The following is a 22,679-nucleotide window of genomic DNA, read 5'->3' on the forward strand; positions in this document are numbered from 1 at the left end:
TGTTCCAGAATTGGATGGTGCTGATGGTCTCATAACCCATTGAATATATGAGAAACCACTGAAAATGGTGTTTATTTTATATTATGTAAGTTATATCTCAATTTTTAAAATGCTACCCTAAAGAGTCTTCAGTACATCTTGGTGTTTGGAGTAGCATTTACTTACTCAGGACACTTTATATTCACTTGTCCACAATTTCTTATTTGGAAATCGTTAGTTACATACAGACCAGGTCAAGATTTTGATAGCCCTTTGAGAAGTGTTAGTAATAGCTAGATTAGATTAGGGTGGATGGCTCTATTATTTCTCAGTCAAAACTTTTTCGGAGAGCATAGTGTCGATACTTCCTATGTTGCCCTATACTGGAACGTATCCGTGTACAATAGACTGTGAACTTAATAGAGCAAAGCTCGATCTCCCCCCACCCCACCGCACCCTGGCTGCACCCGACGAGGCATGTGCAAGTTCCCAGGCCAGGGATCAGATCCAAGCCGCAGCTGCGACCTACGTTACAGCTGCAGCATTGCCTGATCTGTAACCCACTGCACCAGGCCAGGGATTGAACCCATGCTGCCTCAGAGACCATGCTGGATCCTTAACCTGTTGTGCCATAGTGGGAACTCCATAAAGCTGGGGTCTTTCTCTTTTTTTTCTTTTTCATTTTCCGTTTTTGGCTGCGCCTGCTGCATATGGAAGTTCCCGGGCCAGGCATTGAATCCGAGCCGCACCTGTGACCTGTGTCACAGCTGCGACAATGCCAGACCCTTAACCCACTGTGCCAGGCTGGGGAATTGAGCCAGTGTCTCCAAAGAGACAAGCCAGATCATTAACCCACGCACCACAGCCTGAATGCCTTGGGTGTTTTTAATCATTCTGTGTGCCTAAGGCATTGCTTAGAAAATAGTAAATGCTCAATAAGTGTTTCATTTTAATTCCTTGACACTTAACAGGGGACGGTTTTGCCTCCCATGGAACATTCCACAATGTCTAGAGACAGTTTTGGCTGACATAGCTGGAAGGATGGCTGCTTCTAGTTCTACAGGTAGAAGCTATAGAGGATGCTGCTGAACATTTTGAGATTCCCCAGGGCAGCCTCCAACAACAAAGATTAATCTGGCCCCAAATATCAGTCATGCAGAGGTCGAAAAGCCCTGTTCTGAATGATTTCAGTGAATGACTTATAAATCCCCCAAATTAATTCCCTTGGAGGATGGGGGGCGGGGGAAGGTCCCTTTCAAAAAAAAAAAAAAAGTCAGGCATAAAATCTTTCTTGCATTTGAAGTCCTCAGTTAATGAAATGCCCCAGACCACACCTTTACAGCTCTCCACTGAGTAGCCAAGTTGCTGGGAGGAGCAGACCACAAGGGACACCTGCAGGATTGTTAAACCTCCTGACCTTGACCAAGATATGATTAACTTGCAGAGAAGTCAGTTGTGCAGCCAAAAGCACGTGGTACAGTGTGTCCTCTTTGCCTCTTAAAGCGCCCAGGAAGCCTTTTGCGTGAGGAAACACCCCCAGCCATCCACACAATATACAACTTAAGTCTTTTCTTCTAGAATCTGGTAGCAACCCTGTGCAGTGCCCGACCAGGGAGTAGGTGAGCACACAGCCAGCTCCAGTCATGACACGTGGGAGCGGGGCCCACTGTCTCCGGCCTCTAGATCAAGGTTGGCAAACTGCAGCCCACATGCCAAGGCTGAGTAGCCCTCTGTTTCTGTGTGACCCTTGAGCTAAGATTGGTTTTTACCTTTTTAAATGATAAAGCTAAACCAAAAGACTATTGCATGATGCATGAAAAGTATGTGAAATTTACATGTCAGGGTCCCTCAGTAAAGTTTTATTGAACATGGCCACGCCCACCTGTGGCTCCCTTTGCTCTTGGACAAAGACCCTATGGCCCACAAAGCCTAAACGACTTACCATCTGATCCGTTGTGGAGAATGTTCGCTGACCCCTGCTCTACAGTTAAAGGGTGGAATGAATTGTGTTCACAGGATCAAGAAGGCACCCTGGGCTGGAATCCCTGACATGGCACAGCTCTGCTGGGGCTGTGACTCTGATCCTTTGGCCTGGAGTTTGCTCATCTGTGACACGAGAGACCTTCAGTGCAGGATCTCTAGAAGCTTTCCAGCTTTAACCATCTATAGTGTGTCAAGATTTTGAGATTGCAGTTTGCTCAATGGTTCCCGAGTGGCCAGTGGGATAAAAGCGCAGCACTCTTGTCTGGGACAAAGCCATGGGGCCCGGGAGTCACGTTACCACACTCGGGGCTGAAGCAGACACAGACCTGGTAGGCACTGTGTCTGTACAGAGCAGATTTGAAAATTGGCCATTTACAAGGTTCAGAAACAGACATTTTTGGCCGCTTTCGTGTGTCCTCGTTTTATAGATGATGTCACCCCAATTCTTTTCACCCTGGGGAAGAAGGAAATGGATGACACTCATTATTGGGGAAGCCTGGCGAGGGATGGTGGCAGAGGCGGGCAACCCCAAATTCAGGTTTTCAGAATCTCATCTCGTATTTCTAGCACGTTTATGGAAATTAACCAGGTGATTGTCATGGTCCTGTCGGTTTAATAGCATGACAGGGTCTCCCTTGCCCTTTCTGTTTGCTAAATACTAACATGTGGCTCTTTATCCGCAGTCCAAGGAATCACGGGTTGTTGGCACTGTCACTCCAGCCCGGGGTCTGTCGCTATGGAACCACCCTGGCCTGCTGCTATGGCTGGAGGAGGAGCAGCAAGGGAGTCTGTGAAGGTAAATATAAAAACTCAGACCAGGTAGTGAGCCTGCGTCCTTAGGCTTTTATTTGTGACCCCATAAGCTGTTGTCAGATTGCCAGTGGGTTCCCCAGAGGAGGGACATGGGTCACCACTAGCAGCCAAGGTCTGGGCTTCTGTGGGATCTCTTCCCATTCAAAATATAGCTGGTGCCGATACCCTAGGCATGATTTATTTCAGGGGCTTTGTCTTGTCACTTGTTTCTCTTATCTTCGTGAGTCTGGCTGGGTTGTTTGTTACTCTTTTTTGTTGTGATCTGAGTTGGGCAGAAATTGGTCAATAAATACCTCTTTGGAATTAGAGTTGATTTCTAATGAAATTCACTTGTTGATAATGAATCACTCAACCAGTAGGCTTCGGTCACAAATGTAAAAGTAAGCCGCTTATTTTATAGTTTGGTTACTCACATTTTTAAGTCCATTGTACCAGTTTCTTTTTTTTTTTTTTTCTTTTCTCACTTAAATTTTTTTTTTTTTTTTTTTTTTTTTGCTTTTTACGGCTGCATTTGTGGCATATGTAGATTCTCGGGCTAGGAGTCAAATCGGACCTGCATCTGAGGCTCGTGGGATCTGAGCCGTGTGTGCAACCTACACCATAGTTCATGGTAGCACCAGATCTTTAAGCCACTGAGTGAGACCAGGGATCGAACCCGCATCCTCATGGACACTATGTGGGGTTCTTAACCTGCTGAGCCACAACAGGAATTCCTATTGTAGAATCTTCTACATGGTTTCAAGGCATACCTCCATATAGGCAAGATATGCATGGCTCTTTTGTATAGATTTCAAACTACCATTATTTGCCTTGGACATTGTTTTTCAGTCCATGTGTTAGGAAGTCCAAAAAAGGCCTCTGATAATTTCAAGAGAGCTGGAAAGGTAAGGGATGAATACAGAGATTTGTATTGCTTTGTTTTCTGCATGACTTTCTGTAATAATCAACACTCAAATCAAATCCGCACTCTTTTGACTCGCTGACTAGGGTTGCATTTCTTCAGGGCAGGAATTTGGCTTCAGGGTCCTTGTGTCCCTAGTATGTGGCATAGGCCTGAACCCGAATCCTTTATCTGTTAGATGGAATAAACACCCAACTGCATGTCCCATATACTTCAGGCACTGGTGTGAGTCAGATTAGATTATACTGTCAAGCACGGAAATGTTAGCAGTTTTTTAAGAATAACTGTGCTCCTTTTTGCTGGTCTCTCCATGCCCCAATATCCTCCTCTTCAGCTGGTTCAGAAATATCTGGGTGGGAGTTCCTGTTGTGGCTCAGCAGGTTAAGGACCTGACATAGTCTCAGGGAAGATGTGGATTTGATCCCTGGATTCACACAGTGGGTTAAGGATCTGGCAGTGCCGTGAGCTATGGTATAGATCGGAGATGTGGCTTGGATCTGGTGTTGCCGTGGCTATGGTGTAGGCTGACAGCTGCAGCTCCGATTCGATCCCTGGCCCAACAACTTCCACATGCCACAGATGCGACCATAAAAAGAAAAAAAAAAAATCTGGGTGGACCATAGGTGAGGTTAGAACATGATCATGTCGGAATCCATGAAATGTCGAGGACATTGGTATTGCTCTCACATGCTCGATATTAGGGAAAACCTTCCCTGGTCACCATTTCCTTGTGATGAGATAGATGGCAAGAGTATGAAGGTACTAGAAAAAAAATATATGGAGCTCATCGTTGCCTCCCTAGAGAAAGAAAGTTAGAACATCCCCCTGGGACTTTGTCAGTTCAAAAGGGTAGTCCTCACGCTGACTGCATTTATAGTGTCAAGATCAAGGGCATTGTCTTGAGAACCGGGATGATGTGGCTGACCTTGGGCAAGGTAGGTAAGCGCGCTCAGGCTCCATTTCCTCCTCTGCGACATGGAAATGTGAACACCTACCTTGGAGGTAAGAAGCATATGCATAAAGGCTGCGCTCATTACCTGGAACACAGAGAAAATACCTTCTGTTACCCTTGACCTGAAAAGGACCAGTCGCTCTCATTGCTGACCTCTTCCGTCAAAGCACCAGGTGATGGGGGAGTTTAATGCTGCTTTATTCTTTTTCTAGACACAGCATGACATGTTTTTATTTGAAGTCAGTCAGGTGGAAAGGGGCAAAAACCACGTGGGCTGCCTGATTTTGAAATCTCTTACAGTCGCACGAACTTCAGCACCTCCTGCCGTAAAACTTGCGTGTCACTGGCGAATAAATGAGGGGGCGCTTTGGCGTTCTGGAAGGGTTGCTCTGTAACTCCATCAGAGCACTTTGGCCACAGACCACAGGCCTGCCACATTCTCAGTGCTTTTGTGGACTCACACCCTTGGCAGGAAAGAACTGAAAGCAGGATGTTAAGGGGGATTCAAGGAAAATGCTCTCTGTGCACGTTTGGCAAGACAAAGAGGTGGTCAGCTGCCCTCTGCTCCAGTCAAATGTTGACATATTAAAATGCAGTGATTTTTTTTGTAATATCCAATTGGCATGGTCCTTCTTGATGATAAAGTCATAGGCTCCTTGAAGCACCGAATACCAAGGTAGTTAGTTCCTGGTTACCAGGGCTCTCACTTCTAAGCTGGGGATGCAAACACATGCCAACCTGCCCCAACAAGCAGAGCCAGACCGCAGCCCGTGAGGTCCCAGTCCGCCCAGATCTTGGCCTCCCTCGTCTCCTCACCCTTCATCCCTCCAAAAGCCCTGCCTCGATGCCAGAGCAGGCCCTGCTCCACAGCCAGTATCATTCGAAGTGATCTTCACATGTTAGTCACTTAGCAAGATGGGATAAGATGTTGTCCATGACCTGATCGCTAGTGAAAAGCAATAGACGGAGGTGTTTGCGGCCCGAGTTGAATGAGAGAGCTTCCTTTATCGAAAGCACACTTAAATATCAGGCCATTTTAGACATAAACAGAATTTGCTTGTGCTGTGGATTGGCTATGCTAATCTCAGATCGAAAATTACTATAAATTGAAAACATCTTTCTGGAGCATTGACCTTCTAGCAGCAAGGATATTATTCACCACTTTTCCTCTGTTCTTTTTGGCATTAATCCTGGATTTTCCTGTCTGGACTCCATTGGAAATAACTTTCCAGGGAACAATCAGCTCTTCACGGCTTAGAAAAATAAAAGATGTCTTTTTCTAACATGTAGACTTAAAGCTACCTCTCCAAGGACATAAACATAACAAAACAGACATTGGAAATCAAATTCTATCTCGTTTGTTTCCAAAAGGGGAAAACTTTTGCTGGGAAGCATTTTCTCCCCCTTACCTTCTCACTTATGGTCTATTCCGAGCTATAAAATGTTTCCCTGGTAAAAGTGCTACACCATTTACTCTATTTATCGAACAAAACTATTTAAGGATCTAACATCTTCCCAACACTATTAAACACAGCAGGAGAAACCCAGATGAATGTTCAAGTCCCTGTGCAGAAGGCACTTAGAATCAAGTAGTGGATAGAAGTCAAGGAGAGAGGCAGCACATATGCCTAATTATTTAATGAGATGGAGGCTGGTCAGTTTCATGGGTGGAGCTGGCAGAAGTTCTGTGACCTTCTCAAAGCTGCGTGGAAATTCACGTGCGCCTGAAGACATCTGTGAAAGCTTCTGGGATAAGGTGCCATATAAGGTAATCCTTGAAGGATTGGGAGGTTATGAACCATCAGAGGGTTGAGAGAGATGCCGCAGGGTCAGGTAACAGAGAGGAAGAGGCAGAAAGCGCAGAGCAGGTCTCAAGAATAGCACGCAGTCTAGTCTGACCTCAGTGTTGCCGATGCCTAGAGAGTAGAATAAGCTAAGGCCACAAAAGAAGTTGGAGGCCTGGTCCTGGTTATGATACCTATTCTGTGTTCAGGACCCAGCAAAGATTATTTGATGACTTCTGTGTTAAGTGTGGCATGATCAGGGCTATACTTTTGGAATATCAGTTTCCCGACATGTTTGATGTCGTATTTCCTAGGAGGTTCTTGTAGGAATACTCTGTTGCGGGGCATTCTCAAGAGAAATGGGTAAGGAAGTGAGGGAGCAGAGGAAGAAGCTGGGCAAAGATGTGGCTGCAAGTCTGGGAGCTCCCACTGCGGCACAGCAGATTAAGGATACAGCGTTGGAGTTCCCGTTGTGGCGCAGTGGTTAACGAATCCAGCTAGGAACCATGAGGTTGCGGGTTCGGTCCCTGGCCTTGCTCAGTGGGTTGAGGATCCGGCATTGCCGTGAGCTGTGGTGTAGGTTGCAGATGCGGCTTGGATCCCGCGTTGCTGTGGCTGTGGTGTAGGCCGGTGGCTACAGCTCTGATTCGACCCCTAGTCTGGGAAACTCCATATGCCGCGGGAGCGGCCCAAGAAATGGCAAAAAGACAAAAAAAAAAAAAAAAAGAAAAAGGATACAGCGTTGTCCCTGGTGACAGGTTCTATCCCCGGCCCTGTGTAGGATCCAGCATTTCCGCAGCTGGGGCACAGGTCAGAGATGCAGCTTGGATTTGATCCCTGACCCTGGAACTTCTATATGCTGACAAAAAGTAAAAAAAAAAAAAAGTGCTGCTGAAAAAAAAAAAAAAAAAAAGAAGTCTGGCTTCACCCTGACCCCATGGCTAGTGTTAATTGCGCCACTGAATTGGTCCTGCCCATAAACCAGAGGCTAGGCTGCTAGACCCCTGCATCAGTGAAGCACTGGTCACAGGCTGAGGTGGGGAAAGTGGGGAGAGAAAGGCGTGGGGTATAATCGTCCAGATATTTGTGGGCAAAGTGGTTCCTATTAGCTAGATAAATATTTGCTAAGTTAATGATTTTGTGATAGAAACAGGGATAGAGGGGTAGGATGCTGTGACTGATTAGTTTGGTGACAAGAAAAAATAGACAACTGAGACTTTGAGTCCGGGTAGCTGGGAGAGGAATGGTGACATTAACAAGAAGTAGGGTTAGGGTCAAAATGGAAGATGCTGGAGTCTTTAAGGATAGGCTTGCTTAGGCGTGAACTTACTATGAGCCAGGGAATCAGTGGCAGAGAAGTAAGCAGTATTCCTGGGCAATGGCTGACCATTTCCAGAACCCTACTGGATCCAGAAATTGTGAGGGTCCATGAATCTCTACATGCCTCCTTTCTCTCTCATTCATTTTTTTTTCCTCTCTCCCCATCTTGTCTTTGATCATTTTCCCCCTTTTTTTTTCCTTTCTACAGCCTTTTCCCCCTATCTCCTCCCTTTGAACTAGACCCCAACTTTCCACCATCTTGTTTTTTTGTTTGTTTGCTTGTTTGGTCTTTTTAGGGCCACACCCATAGCATATGGAAGTTCCCAGGCTAGGGGTCAAATCAGAGCTATAGCTGCCGGCCTACACCACAGCAACGCCAGATCCTTAACCCACTGAGTGAGGCCAGGGATCAAACCCGCAACCTCATGGTTCCCAGTCAGATTCATTTCCGCTGCGCCATGGTGGGAGCTCCTGTTTTGGTTTTTTTTTTTTTGACTGTGCCCATGGCATATGGAAGTTCCCAGGCCTGGAACACAAGAGAACCCCAACTTTCCGCCATCTTTGACTATGTTTTCTTGCTATCCAACCTAATCAGTTACATAGCCTATCCTTGCCGTTTCTCCCTCAACTTTGCCCATCAAACAAAGAAGTATTGAGTGCCTAATTTGTGTCAGGTATCTGGATACAAAAGCGGATAAAACAGAAAAACAGGAACTCCCTTGTGGTGCAGCGAGTTAAGGATCTGTCATCATAGCAGCTTGGGTCCCTGCTGTGGTACAGGTTCGATCCCTGGCCCAGGATCTTCCACATGCCTTGATCGTGGCCCAAAACCCCCCCAGAAGGATAAATCCTGCTTTTGTCATGCTTCCTTCATCATCATCATGCTTTCGGTTCCCATCCTTGGGGCTGGAGGTAGACCTCCCTGCCTACAATCTGTGGGTTGTTTAACTGATAACACATAGCATCAAAACGATTTTGATCATTCAAAAGAACAAGACAGTATGGAAGAGCAAAAAGAAGCAAACATTAGAAAGGAGAGGGACCCTGGCACTTGCCCCAGGATAGCTATGGAGTCTCTTCCAACTTACAAATCGTACTCCTTTTATCAAATCTTTTGTGTTTACATGTAGAGCTGGCTGGCTGTGGTGTGGGAGGCTTTCTTTTTCTCTGAATGCCCCTGGAGGTGTAGCAGTGCTAAGCAACGTTATGATCAGCTTGTACTTCTGGAGTGGTAGGGTGGTAGGGATGGGAGCCAGTGATTTAGTTTGCAAGCAAAAGTGCCTTCCAATAGCTTGAAAGTGAAAACAGCTTTGTCTGTTTGTTTTTTGGCCTTGGCACACAGAAGTTCCCTGGCCCAGGATCAAACCCGTGCCACAGCAATAGCCAGAGGCACAGCAATCACTGCCGGGTCCTTAACCCACTGAGCCACATGGGAACTCCTTCAAGGTGAAAACAGACTGGAGAGGAAGCAGATCCTCCTCTGTATGTCACCATGAATTTCTCTGCCATACGGAAGGCGGCTGAGTTTGACATGTGTGCATTTCACTGGGCTAATTACTGCCGTTGCTTTATCATCAAGGCACCTTTTCTTTCCACAGCTACATGTGAACCTGGATGCAAGTTCGGTGAGTGCGTGGGACCAAACAAATGTAGATGCTTTCCAGGATACACCGGGAAAACCTGCAGTCAAGGTCAGTACGACAGAGCAGGGTGGTGATACAGACCTACCCCTGAGCTTTCGGAAGCAGAAGTGCATCGGGGTTGGGGACATGGTGTGGCACTCAGGATTCTGTAGACTTTAACTCAAATCTTCAGATGAAAGTGGTTTCAGAGGTAGATTTTTCACTTAGTCTCATCTAGAAGAAAGCGTCAAAGTCATTCTCATGTTTTTGTTAAGATGCCAGATAGAAGGCCTTTTTTTCCCTCTAAACAAATTATGTTTATTATACTTTTAAGCTACCGAAGTAATGCCTAGCTTTTATTTCAAGAAAAAAATCCAACAGTGCCAAAGGGGATAAATTAAAAAGTGAACATGTCCATCCATCCTCATTCCCTTCTGTCCCCACAGTTAAGAGTTTGTCCTGCACCCCTGTAGTTTTTTTCTATTAGAGCACAGACATGAATACCTTCTGGGCATCTTTGCAGGTCAGCACAGACAGAGCTATCTCATATTGTTTAAGGCTGTATCCTAGTCCCTAGAGAAAATGCTTTCTTCTTTTATATTAAAAAAAAAAATGGTTGGAGTTCCCACTGTGGCTCAGTGGGTTAAGGATCCAGCATTGCTACAGCTGTGGTGTACGTAGGTCAGAGCTGCAGCTCGGATTCAATCCCTGTCCCGGGAACTTCCATATGCTGCAGGTTCAGCTGAAAAAGAAAGAAAAAACAAAAACTTAAAGTGATCTCCAGGAGTTCCCTTGGTGGCTCAGTGGGTTCAAGGATTCAGTGTTGTCACTGCTGTGGCTTGGGTCACTGCTCTGGCTCAGGTTCGACCCCTGGCCTGGGAACTTCTGCATGCCATGAGTGTATCCAAAAAATATTAAATAAATAAAATGTAGAAAAAAATTTTTAGTTAAAAAATATGATGGAGTTCCCGTCGTGGCACAGTGGTTAACGAATCCGACTAGGAACCATGAGGTTGCGGGTTCGGTCCCTGCCCTTGCTCAGTGGGTTAACGATCCGGCGTTGCCGTGAGCTGTGGTGTAGGTTGCAGACGCGGCTCGGAGCCCGCGTTGCTGTGGCTCTGGTGTAGGCCGGCAGCTACAGCTCCTATTTGACCCCTAGCCTGGGAACCTCCATATGCTGCAGGAGCGGCCCAAGAAATAACTAAAAAGAAAAAAAAATAAAATAAAAATAAAAATAAATAAATAAAAAATGTTTGTCCCCATCTTTTGCCACTATCTAAACACTAAATCAGACCTCATCCTATGTATATCCTTATACCCTTGAGTATTTTTATCGGGTAAATATCTGTGAAAGTGAAATTGCTGGGTTGAATGATATACATATTTTTATTGTGACTGATATTTTTATTTAATGATTTCTATTTTTTCCATTATAGCTGGTTTACAGTGTTCTGTCAAATTTCTACTGTATAGCAAGGTGACCCAGTCACACATACCTGTATACATTCCTTTTTCTCACATTGATCTCAGTGGTTCTCAACCTGGGCAATTTTGTCCCCCAGGAAGAATTGCCAGATAAAATACAGATCCCCTGTTAGATTTAAATTTAGTGTTTATTTTATTTTGTATTTCAATTTCAGATAAACAGCTTTTGCAAAAGGTGCAGAGCCAGCGCAGGCAACAGAGCAGATCTAATATGGAGTCAGATCTGTTTTTCCCTATTAGACCTGCAGCCTCAGAGAGGAATCTCTGACTCACTTCCGATCCACCACCAGCACCATGCAGGCCAGCACCATACAGGCCAGCACCGCTAAGGTGCTTCTTAGAACGGCATCCAGCTCATGGAGAGAGGCGTGTTGCGTCAGTCTCTCATAAGTAACAATTCAGCTGTGTCCCTTACCTGGGTTTTCACACCAGAAAAACCTGCTTTTCTGTAAGTCTTTGATTCTGTACCGAGATACCTTTTCAAGAGAGCTGGAATAGAGAAGGCATTTTTCATGCTGATTTTCACGTCCCAGTGAAATATTTGCTTTGAGGGAGCAGTCCAGTTGGCTTAGATCTGGGACTGTCTTTCCCCCACAGCCTCCCTGCTCCAGGGCAGCCTGATCAAAGTCTGTATTTATCCACGAATGGCCACAGGCCTTAACCTTCAACTGATGCCTCTTCACAAAATGCTTCTTCCAAGAGACACCTCTGAGTTAGGCTTGAGCGATGGAATATTCCTGGCTTCCCCATTATGTCCAATAAACATTTTTCGCTTCCTACTTTAGAAGCAGTTAGGACCCATGCAGGAGATGGTAGGATAGAGGGGATTGGCAGTGGAGAACGGAGTGCAAATGTCCAGCTGATGCATTGGAAAATCCTCACCTAAGGTTGGAAAATCCTCAGTGGCAGTAAAAAATGCCAGTTTTTTAGTTTTAAGGATGCAGTTTGCCTGTTGCTGTGCTGAATTTTGGTCTCACATGGAATTTGATTCTTTTCTCCTTTCTTGAGAGAGTTAAATCATGAGCAACCCACATGGCCACATTCCTGAAGCTAAGACCCATGATCACTTTGAAGGTTTTATTTTCCTCGTGTATCATTTTTTTTTATTTTAATAAAAAAGCTAGATTTCCCTGGTGGCCTAGAGGTTAAGGACTTCGCATTGTCACTACTGTGGCTCTGGTTCAATCCCTGACCCGGGAACTTCCTCATACTGTGGGTACAGCCAAAAAAAAAAAAAAAAAAAAAAAAAAAAATAACAACAACTCCTAATTCATTCTTAGGTTTAAACACTAAAAACCACAGAGAAGGAAGTCATCCCCAGTCTTACCACTTGGAGCTAACCATTATTAACATTTAGAGCTTTTTTTTCTGTTTTTTAAGAAAATTTGGTATCGATCTATATACATAGTTTTGCAACCTTCTTATTTAACAACGTCCTGTGAACATCATTATATGGGATTAAATATTGTCCTGTGACCTCACCACCAATAAAAGCTGCCTGGCAGGGCTCTTCCTGGAAAGGTGTGAGCCTTTGGCCAGCACAGGGCTGCCCCAAATAAGAACTGAAAGGAGGCTGTGCCATAAGCATCTGTCATAGGCTGCCTGGGGCACCATTAAAGGCAGAAGTATCTAAATTATGTTTCCAACTTTTTATTCAAATAGTAAAGATACAAACTTGTACATCTATTAAAAGATGTACAACTCAATGAATTTTCAAAAACAACCATGTAACTGGCGTTGAGATCAAGAGTCACTTGCCCCCACCTCCCAACAGGGAACTATATCTTGACCTCTTACATCAGACAGTGGTTGTACCTGGTTTGGTTTTGTTTATTTTATTTGTGCCTGGTTTTGAATGTACTCATTGGTATCCAGCTTCTCCCACTCAATATCACATCTGTTTCACCTGTGAAAGTTGTAATTTGTTCAGTCTCACTGCTCTAGTATTCTGTTGCGTGAGTGTACACGTCGCTTATATGTCCTTTGTTGGGAGAGATTTGGATTCTTTCTTGTTTGAGGCTATTAAGGATAGTGCCACTGTGATCATTTTAGTTCCTGTATTTGTGGTGAATACATATCCATGTTTCTGCTGGATATACACCCGGGAGCGGAATTGATGGGTCATGGGTCTGCCTAAATCTAGGTTTAGGAGATGCTGCCAGACAGTTTTCTGAAGTGGTTGTACCCATTTCCATTCCCTCCAGCAGCGTACGATCATTCATGTTGTTCCACATCCTCACCAACCCGTTCATGATGATCGGAGAAGAGGTGAGTCATCACGCCTTGAACTCACCTCCAAGGGTGAGGTCCAGGGAGGCCAACCCAGTTCCACATCTGAATGATTCCCAATGCCCTTCACGTTTCTCCATTTTCTAACTGTCCCCTGCAGATGTGAATGAGTGTGGAGTAAAACCCCGGCCGTGCCAACACAGGTGTGTGAATACACACGGCAGCTACAAGTGCTTCTGCCTCAGCGGCCACATGCTCATGCCCGATGCCACGTGTTCCAGTAAGTTCCAACAGCTAGCCTGCTCTCAGCCAACCTGGAGGTGTGACTCTTGCCATTTGATGCTTGGGGGAAAGTTGACTTGAGTAATTGAGGGGGGAAACACCCAAAGTCTCTAACGTCACGCCAGGCTAAAATATCTTTGAGCACTTCATCTTAATTGTGGTAAAATACCTGTGTTGTGAAATTCACCATTTTGACCATTGTAATGTGTACAGTTCAGTGGCATTTCATACATTCACGGTGCTGTACCACCTATCACCACTGTCTGGCCTAGACCATTTTCATCCCCCCAAAAGGAAACCCCGTCCCCATTAGCAGTCACTCCTCAGTCTTCTTCCCCCACCCCCCAGGCCCTGATAATTACTAATCTGCTCTATGTCTCTATGGATTTTCTTATTCTGGCCACTATTTTTTTTTCTTTTTTATGGCTGCACCTGCAGCAGATGGAAATTCCCAGGCCAGGGATCAAATCCGTGCTACCGCTGCGACCTACGTCACAGCTACGGTGACGCAAGATCCTTTAACCCAATGCGCCTCGTTGGCGATTGAACCCCTGTCTCCACAGCAACCCCAGTCACTGCAGTTGGATTCTTAATGCACTGTGCCACAGCAGGAACTCCTGTGGCCACTTATTTTTTTTTCTTTTTTAAATTTCTTTTATTGAAGTATATTTGATTTACAATGCTATGTTAATTTCTGCTGTACAACAAAGTGCGTCATTTACAACATATATGCATTCTTCTTCATATTCTTTTCCATTATGGTTTATTACAAGATCCTGAGTCGAGTTCCCTGTGGCCACTTTTTAAATAAAAAGACTGGGGAGAAAAATAAATTATATGTCTCTGTCTATGCAAGGATGTATTGGGTTTCTGCATGAAAATAAGCACACTGAATAAAATAAGCATATTTTTTTAAGAAAGGTGATACATTTAGATTCCATTTGGGGACATCAGTTCTTCCCACCAACTACCTTTCTCACGCCCCTTGCCCCACACCCAAAGATCAGTGACTCTTGTTGGAAATACATTCTCATTCACATTCCTGAAAAGAAAAGCCTGTCTCCATCTCCGATAAAGAGAACCCGTGTCCTGTGGGAGCGTAAGTGTCTCTGTCCATTCATTTAGTGAGAAGCAAGGCTTTTCAGGTTTTATGTTGCAGCTGAAAAGCAAACCCATCCTCCCTGCTTCTCTCGGTCCCCTCCTCCCTCCCCATCTCTCTTTCCTCTGCCCTGCAGCCCCCCGCAATCCCAGAGCCTGTGCCTTCTGCCAGCTTCCCATAGTTGCAGAGTCTCACGGACTCCCCAGCCCATCCCGGCGCTCCATCACTTGTAAAATCTGGGCTCTAGCTCAGCTTCCTGCACCCACCCCCGACACCAGCTTGTCCTCATGCTTCCCCGCCTGGGCAAAGGGCCCCATCACCACTAGTCGCCTAGATTCCCCATTAGCAAGCATGCTTAAGAGATAAAGCAGGCATTCAAAGAGTCTTTAAAAAAATGCTTGTTATAAACTAAACAGCAACCCCCAGAAGCAATTAGGCAGCTTCATGGATTCTTCTAAGCCAGCGCCCATGTAACCACTAGCAAATAGAACTTCGCCAGAATCTTCCCCTCCCCACCCCTCAGCCCCATGGTAACGACTTTCCAGGCTTTTATAGGAATCGCTTAACGTTTTTTTAAAAGGTATATGCTACTGGCTGTTTCTGAAACATTCCATGAAATCCTAATTAGTGCCCCAAATGAAAGATAGAATGAGGTGAATTTTGAAGAGTAATTTTAAAAGAAGACAACTGAAGACAAAAAGAGTAGAAGTTCTCTTGTGGCTCAGCGGGTTAATGATCCAGCATTGTCACTGCTCAGGTCACTGCTGTGGCAAAGTTTCGATTCCTAGCCCGGGAACTTCCGCAAGCCTCAGGTGTAGCCCCCCCCCCCAAAAAAAAAAAGAAAGAGAGAGAGAGAGAGAGAAAGAATAAACTAGAAATATACTCATCTGTGATTGTTTGTTACATTACCATGGCCCATGTATCCGTTCCTATACCCTCTTTATCTGTTTCTGTATATGTGTAAGAGTTGCCTCTGCCTCCCTGTTTATAGCTCACAGTATCCAGGTAGACCTGAGCCTTTCTCCTGGAGGCTGATTTCATTTCAGCTGGCCCCTTGCAGTCTTTTTGGTCCAGCTGGGTGATTGCATGTTTTGGATACAGGTGGATAAAGAGTATATTTACCCTGCTCCTCTGTTTCAGACATTTATGATCCATACACACTGGACCCCTGCTAAGAACATGCATTCTTGTGAGATCTATTTAGCAATGAATGACAGAAATAGCCAACTAAATTATCTCATTTACTTAAAAAAGCTGGAGGCAAGCACTTGTAAAACAGGTCAGCAAAGACTTGGTCTCTGACATCCTCCAAGTAGGTGCTGACTTCATTTGTATGTTTGTGGCCTCATGGTCACAAGACGGCTGCCCCAGCTCCAGATATCACATCCATATTGAAGGAAGGCAAGAGGAAGGGGAAAGGAGTGATGCCAAGGAACACAAGTCTCTTTATGCCTGTCCCTTTTATCATGCAGCAGCATCTTTCTCAGAAGCTCCTTTCCCTCCAGCGTACTTATCTTAATATCTCTTTGACCATGGCTGAGTCATATGGTCACTCTTTGTTGCTGCAGGGGAAACTGGGAAAAAGACAGGTAACTGGCTTTACAGCCTCAGTGATAGGAATGGCTTTAAGACAACTGATCAGGCACCTAAAATACAAGGCTTTGTGGCTCAAGTGACTCTCACTGAGGCTAGACAGGAATGGAGAGATGGCGAGAATCTGCATTATTCAGATTGATCGTCTGCATCAGGGGTTGCATTTCAGCCACTAGTAGAGAACAGCGAGGTGACCTAAAGACGTGATGGGAGCTTATACAGGAGGAGAGATGCCATCTTTTGGTAACTGAGGGGTACATGCTCTACCTGAAGACAGTCCAGTGCAATGCACTGGCCCACACAACAAACCAGTGGGGCCACCAAGACACCACCCCTGCCTCGGTTCCGTTTGGCTCTCTCGCCACATGGGACTCAGAGAATGAAGCTGATCCTCTGATACCACTCCGTGTGTTACATGTAACCTTCTAGAGGTCAGAGGTTGTTTCTCGGTCAGCAAGCACTTATTAATCACCTCTTCCCAGGAGCCTCCAGGAAAGGCTAACCCATGCCTCCTTTTGCAGACTCTCGGACATGCGCCGTGACCAGCTGCCAGTACGGCTGTGAAGATACGGAGGCAGGGCCGCGCTGTCTGTGTCCATCCCCGGGCCTCCGCCTGGCCCCAAACGGAAGAGCTTGTATAGGTAGAGCGGCCCGAATCGCCTCCTCTCCAACCCCGACTCTCCCTTTACCGAATTCCTCCGTTTTCCTTCATTGCAACCTGCTTGTTGACTAGACATTGAAAGCTCCTAAAATGACAGATATTATGTCCATTTCTCAGACTTTTTACCTCCCTATGCTTTAGACACACTTTGTGATGCTAGAAAGAGCACTTCTCTATTTTTTTTTTTTTGGTCTTTTTGCCTTTTCTAGGGACACTCCTGCAGCATATGGAGGTTCCCAGGCTAGGAGTCGAATTGGAGCTGTAGCCACTGGCCTACGCCAGAGCCACAGAAACTCGGGATCCGAGCTGCGTCTGCAACCTACACCACAGCTCACGGCAATGCCGGATCCTTAACCCACTGAGCAAGGCCAGGGATCGAACCCTCAACCTCATGGTTCCTAGTCGGATTCAGTAACCACTGTGCCACAATGGGAACTCCCTTCTTCTTTTTTTTTTTTTTTTTTTTTGACCACTCCACAGCATATGGAGTTTTGGGCCAGGGATCAGATCCAAGCTGTAGTTAATGACCTGTGCCACAGCAGTGGAAGGCCAGATCCTTAACCCAGTGTTCCTGGCTGGGGATCGAATCTGCATTCTCATTGCTCCAGAGACACCACTGATCTCATTGCGCCACAGCAGGAACTCTCTCTATTGTTTTTGAATCACCCAGTGCCATAGAGGAAAAAGATGAAAAGTAATTTTTTTAAACTTATTTTATTGGAGTTCCCACTGTGGCTCAAGTTTTTAAAAAAAAAAAAAAACTTGTTTTAATGAAGTTCCCATTGTGGGTTACAGACCTGACATAGTCTCCATGAGGATACGGGTCTGATCCCTGGCCTAGCTCAGTGGATTAAGGATGTGGCATTGCCACAAGCTGTGGGATAGGTCACAAAAGTGGCTTGGAACCATTGTTGCTGTGGCTGGGACATAGGCCACAGTTGCAGCTCCAGTTCATCCCCTGGCCTAGGAACATCCATATGCAGGGAGTGCAGCTGTAAAAAGAAAAAAAGGTTACTTTATTGAAGTGTAGCGATTTACAATGTTGTGTGAATTTCTGCTGTATAGCAAAGTGATTCACTTATATATATGTTCTTTTTCATATTCTTTTCCATTATGATGTATCATAAGATACCGAATATAGTACTATACAGTAGGACCTTATCATTTATCCATCATTTATCCATCCTATATATACTAGTTTGCATCTGCTAATCCCAAACTCTTAATCCCCCCCAACCCCGCATGCCTCCCTCCTCCTTAGCAACCGCAAGTGTGCTCTCTGTCTGTCTGTGATTCTCTTTCTGTTTTGTAGATAGGTTCATTTGTGTCATTTTAGATTCCACATGTAAGTGATGTCACATGGTTTTTGTCTTTCTCTTTCTGACTTCACTTAGTATGATAATCTCTAGGTCCATCCATGTTACCAAAAATGGTATTATTTCATTCTTTTTGATGGCTGAGTAGTATTTCATTGCATGTGTGTACCACATCTTCTTTTTTTTTTTTTTTTTTTTTTTGTCTTTTGTTGTTGTTGTTGTTGTTGTTGCTATTTCTTGGGCCGCTCCCACGGCATATGGAGATTCCCAGGTTAGAGGTCAAATCGGAGCTGTAGCCACCGGCCTACGCCAGAGCCACAGCAACTCGGGATCCGAGCCGTGTCTGCAACCTACACCACAGCTCATGGCAAGGCCAGATCGTTAACCCACTGAGCAAGGGCAGGGACCGAACCCGCAACCTCATGGTTCCTAGTCGGATTCGTTAACCACTGCGCCACGACGGGAACTCCACCACATCTTCTTGATCCACTCCTCTGTCAATGGACCTTTAGGTTGTTTCCATGTCTTGCCTATAGTAAATAGTGCTGCTGTAAACATAGAGATGCATGTATCTTTTTGAATTATAGTGATAAAAGTTATTTTAACTTAATAATATTTACCCTGCATATTTTGCTTCAACTACCAAATTGTGTATGCTCATAGTACTATATTTAACTGTACTGCACTAAATATGCATACTTTTTAGAGCAGGTGAGCACATAGCCTCAAAACGGGATGTCCAATCAAACAATGTTGGAGTTCTTAATCGTTTTTGATTTAAATAAGCAAATAGTGTGACTTAATATTCTCCTTCTGTACTGCGAAAGAAATACTTTTCAATGGAGGTGGTTGGTGTTTATTCTAAAGGTATGTAAGTTGATAAACCACCTTCAGAAAGCTCAGCCAAATAGATCCGAAATCATTTAAACACTGTTTAAACAATCTATGTAAATTAAAAATTCGGCTCTCCTCTTTGAGAGTAGTGAAAGATTTAATTCGATTCACAGGCTTTAGTACTCGTCAGTAAAAATCAGATTTGTATAACAAGGCTCATTCGTGACCAGACTGAATCCAAATTTTTGCCCACCTCTTTGACTTACTGTGTACCATTTTTATTAGAAAGGAGAGATGATGTCCATGAAAGTGACCCCTGCAGAATAATTTTGGTCAGTCCAGCACCAAGTTGCATCATTTAGCCATAGTTCCAGAACGACATCTATTCCATTTGACGTCTGAGATTTAAGGCAAAACCTGAGTGTGAATGGTTTGGTCAGCAATGCTGGCAGCCCCTCTGTGGCTTGACTCTCCGTGGTAGAAAAAGAAAGAAGTCTCGTGTCTGCTGAAATTGCAGCCTTACATCATTACACTTGACCCATAATTTATGTATAAGTACATTCTTAGGAAACCACATTTCTGTGATTTGGGACAATATGGCAGGATTGAGGGGAGCTTGCTAATGAAATGATTCTTTTGTGAAATGCAAAATTTAAATGTGTGTGTATTTGGAGTTCCCATTGTGGTGCAGCAGGAACAAATCCAACTAGTAACCAGGAGGTTGCGGGTTTGATCCCTGGCCTTGCTCAGTGGGCTAAGGACCCAGAGTTGTCTCTGTGAGGATGCAGGTTCCATCCCTGGCCTCGCTGAGTGGGTTGAGGATCCGGCGTTGCCATGAGCCATGGTGTAGGTCGCAGACTCAGCTCGGATCTGGCGTGGCTGTGGCTGTGGCGTAGGCTGGCAGCTACAGCTCCGATTGGACCCCAAGCCTGGGAACCTCCATATGCCGTGGGTGCGGCCCTAGAAAATAAATAAATAAATACATGTGTGTGTATTGAGTTTGCCATACAATATGCATAGCTGGAAAAATATTAATTTGGTCAGCAAAGTGTAAGGTATATGTCCCAAGTACCAGCTGTAGGCTCCCTGCCCCAGAAAAAGCCAGGCCTTGCAAGGGAGAAAATGGGCATGTAAGTAGTGCCTTTGCAGGGAGATAAGGCCTCTAAAACAAGACATAGAGAGGGATAGAGGTCCGTCAAGTGAAGGGCCACGTGTGTGCCTGGAGGATCTAGAACACTTCTGGGGAGATATGTTGGTCCCAGAAGAATCCGAGTTTTCCAAGGAAGGAGCTGCGCGTGCATGTGCGTGCTGTGGGCGTGTGCACGTGAGTGTTTGGTGAGGGGGAGAGTGTTTTCTTGCTTTCCCTGACAACCTCCTGCTTCTCCATCCTAGACATTGATGAATGTACCTCTGATAAAGCCGTCTGCCCCTACAATCGAAGATGCGTGAACACTTTTGGAAGCTACTACTGCAAATGTCATGTTGGTTTTGAACTGAAATATATCCGTGGCCGATATGACTGTGTAGGTAAGAACTGGTGGCACCTCGTATGTTTTTCTTCTCCTCATCAAACCTGTAGGCGTTCTCTCCAGATGTTTTGACACCAGCTCAGTCTGTTAGTCGGACCATCTGCTGTACTGACCAGCTTAACAACACAGCAAAATTCAGGATTTGTTTAAGTTTCTGGCATTTAGGGAACTCTGATGACTTAAAGTACATGAAGCCAGTTAAGTAAAGATGTAAAGTAAGCGCTTGAGTCTCTATAGCTCTATTACAGAGGCAGATAGCTTGAGGTGATGTTTGTGAGTTTTTAAAAAATTCTTTTGGTTTTGTTTTGTTTATACTTTTGGTTCTGTCTCCAGGTATAGCTAAAAACGGGAACAATGAAGCATATTTATATGTGATAAAAGGAAGGGTAACAAGGCCTGTTTAACCTTGATCTCAGGGAGTTCCCATGGTGGCTCAGCAAAAACAAACCCAACTAGTATCCATGAGGACGTGGGTTCGATCTCTGACCTCACTTAGTGGGTTAAGGATCTGGCGTTGCAGTGAGCTGTGGTGTTAAGTTGCAGACACAGCTTGGATCTGGAGTGGCTATGGCTGTGATGTAGGCTGGCAGCTGCAGCTCCAATTCGACCCCTGGCCTGGGAACTTCCATATGCCGTGGTGTGGCCCTAAAAAATAGACCCTTGATCTCAGTGGTCTGTTCATAAGTTTCTATCATGAGTGGCTTTAGAAAAATGTATGAACCAGCCTTTCCTGAGCCACCAGGGAACTCCTGTTCCTGTTTACATAGCATGCATGCGACAAACATGTGTGCATGACGTGGAAAGCTAACAGTGGGGAAAAGGCAGGATTTCTCTCAACCCTCCACTAGAGCTGCCCAGGATGTGTCCTATGTAATCATGCTGGGACAGCACTTGGTTCCTGGGTTTTGAACCATCTTACATCTTCCCTCAAACACAAAGGCCATCTGAGACCAGCTCATAAAATCCACATTTCTCGTGAGCTGGGAGCGTAGGCGCTGCTGCAGACCCCTCCAGCTCTGTCACCCAGCCAGGCCATGTCACTGAGTAGGAGCCCGTTTCCCGACACCTAAAGGGAGGGACCCACAGGACAGGGTGAGAATCCATGTGGAGAGCTTCCAGAGGAAACAAATCTTGGCAATTTGCAAAGTGATTAAGATGAGCACTTGAGTCCCCCTGTGGCTCAGTCAAAAACAATACAGAAACAGATCACGGACGTGGAAGACAGACTTGCATTTGCAGGTGGGGGCGGTGGGGTTGGGGAGGGCCTAGGAGTCTGGGGTTAGTAGATGCAAACTATTGCATTTGGAATGGATAAGCAATGTATAGTACAGGGAACTATATCCAGTCACTTGGAACATGATGCAGGATAATGTGAGAAAAAGAATGTGTATATATGTATAGCTGGGTCACTTTGCTGTACAGCAGAAATTGGCAGAACATTGTAAATCATCTATAAAAAAATAATAGTCTGCTTTGTGTGCCTGTGATAAGTATAGACAGAAAGTGGGGTGCCAATGAAGGCCAGGAAAGCTCTTGTCTGGGTGGAATCTGGCAAACTTCCCTAGTGTAAAGCCAGCAGGCGAGCTCAGACCAGCCTGACCCTGCTCCTGGCAGTCTAGGAAAAAAATGCTCCACTTTTTCAGCTGACGTCAGTGGTTCCAAGCCCATCTTGTTCCTTATTGCTTAGGAGTTCCCAGCCCTTCCATGCATAGAGTTTAATTTCTGATATTATTATTGAGTTCTTAGTTAGACCAGTGAAAACGTTTAAGACATAAAAGCTGAACATCTTATGAGAGGTCAGTCATATTGATAAGCAGGAGATGAGGTCGCTGTGGGGGAGGCAAGAGGTACCTGGCCCCTACATCCTGGGTGGCAGGCAAAGCCAGGACTCTGGGCCAAGGCACCGGGAGTCTTCAGTGCCTCTCAGTTCCCAGGCCACACAGGGTTTGCTGGCCATGTGGAGTGGTTGGCCCTGGGCTGCTCAAGTTCAAGGGGTAGTCTTTCAGCAAGTGCTCTTACCACAAGGCACTGTGTTCACGGGACTGTTCACATTTTTAGATGTCAATGAATGCGCTGCGAATACCCACACGTGCAGCCTCCATGCCACTTGCCTCAATATCCTAGGATCCTTCAAGTGTAAGTGCAAGCAGGGATATAAAGGCAGTGGACTTCAGTGTTCTGGTAAGTACACTTGGCCGTGGTGTCTGAGCTATTCCCATAAAGCCTTCTCTCCACGTCTCCTTCCTCCCTTCTTTCTCCCTCCCACTCTGTGTGTCTGGCGTCATGGGGGTGGGGAG

The 22,679-nt window shown here is 45.3% G+C and overlaps 1 protein-coding gene across 8 annotated transcripts in view; it reads left to right on the plus strand.

Annotated features, from left to right (window-relative positions):
* The window catches only part of EGFL6 (EGF like domain multiple 6), a 261,136-nt gene that overhangs the window by 215,321 nt on the left and 23,136 nt on the right, over positions 1–22,679 (plus strand). For 5 of the 8 annotated variants that reach the window (XR_014835699.1, XM_085008528.1, XM_085008533.1 and 2 more), the window contains 7 exons: positions 2,646–2,758; positions 9,331–9,423; positions 13,044–13,107; positions 13,229–13,348; positions 16,564–16,683; positions 20,246–20,380; positions 22,441–22,563. Coding sequence is in view for 7 of the 8 variants with exons in the window: in XM_085008528.1 (XP_084864654.1) it covers positions 2,646–2,758; positions 9,331–9,423; positions 13,044–13,107; positions 13,229–13,348; positions 16,564–16,683; positions 20,246–20,380; positions 22,441–22,563 (768 nt within the window). In the remaining variant the exon portion in view is untranslated. The remainder of the gene's footprint in view (positions 1–2,645; positions 2,759–9,330; positions 9,424–13,043; positions 13,108–13,228; positions 13,349–16,563; positions 16,684–20,245; positions 20,381–22,440; positions 22,564–22,679) is intronic. The other 3 variants (XM_085008529.1, XM_085008530.1, XM_005673431.4) reach the window with 1 other exon arrangement.

Source organism: Sus scrofa, chromosome X (assembly GCF_054392235.1).
Source record: "Sus scrofa isolate SSC_HxYL_T2T_F1_AM1 chromosome X, Sscrofa_HxYL_maternal_Yorkshire_Landrace_v2.0, whole genome shotgun sequence".
Lineage (NCBI taxonomy): Eukaryota > Metazoa > Chordata > Mammalia > Artiodactyla > Suidae > Sus > Sus scrofa.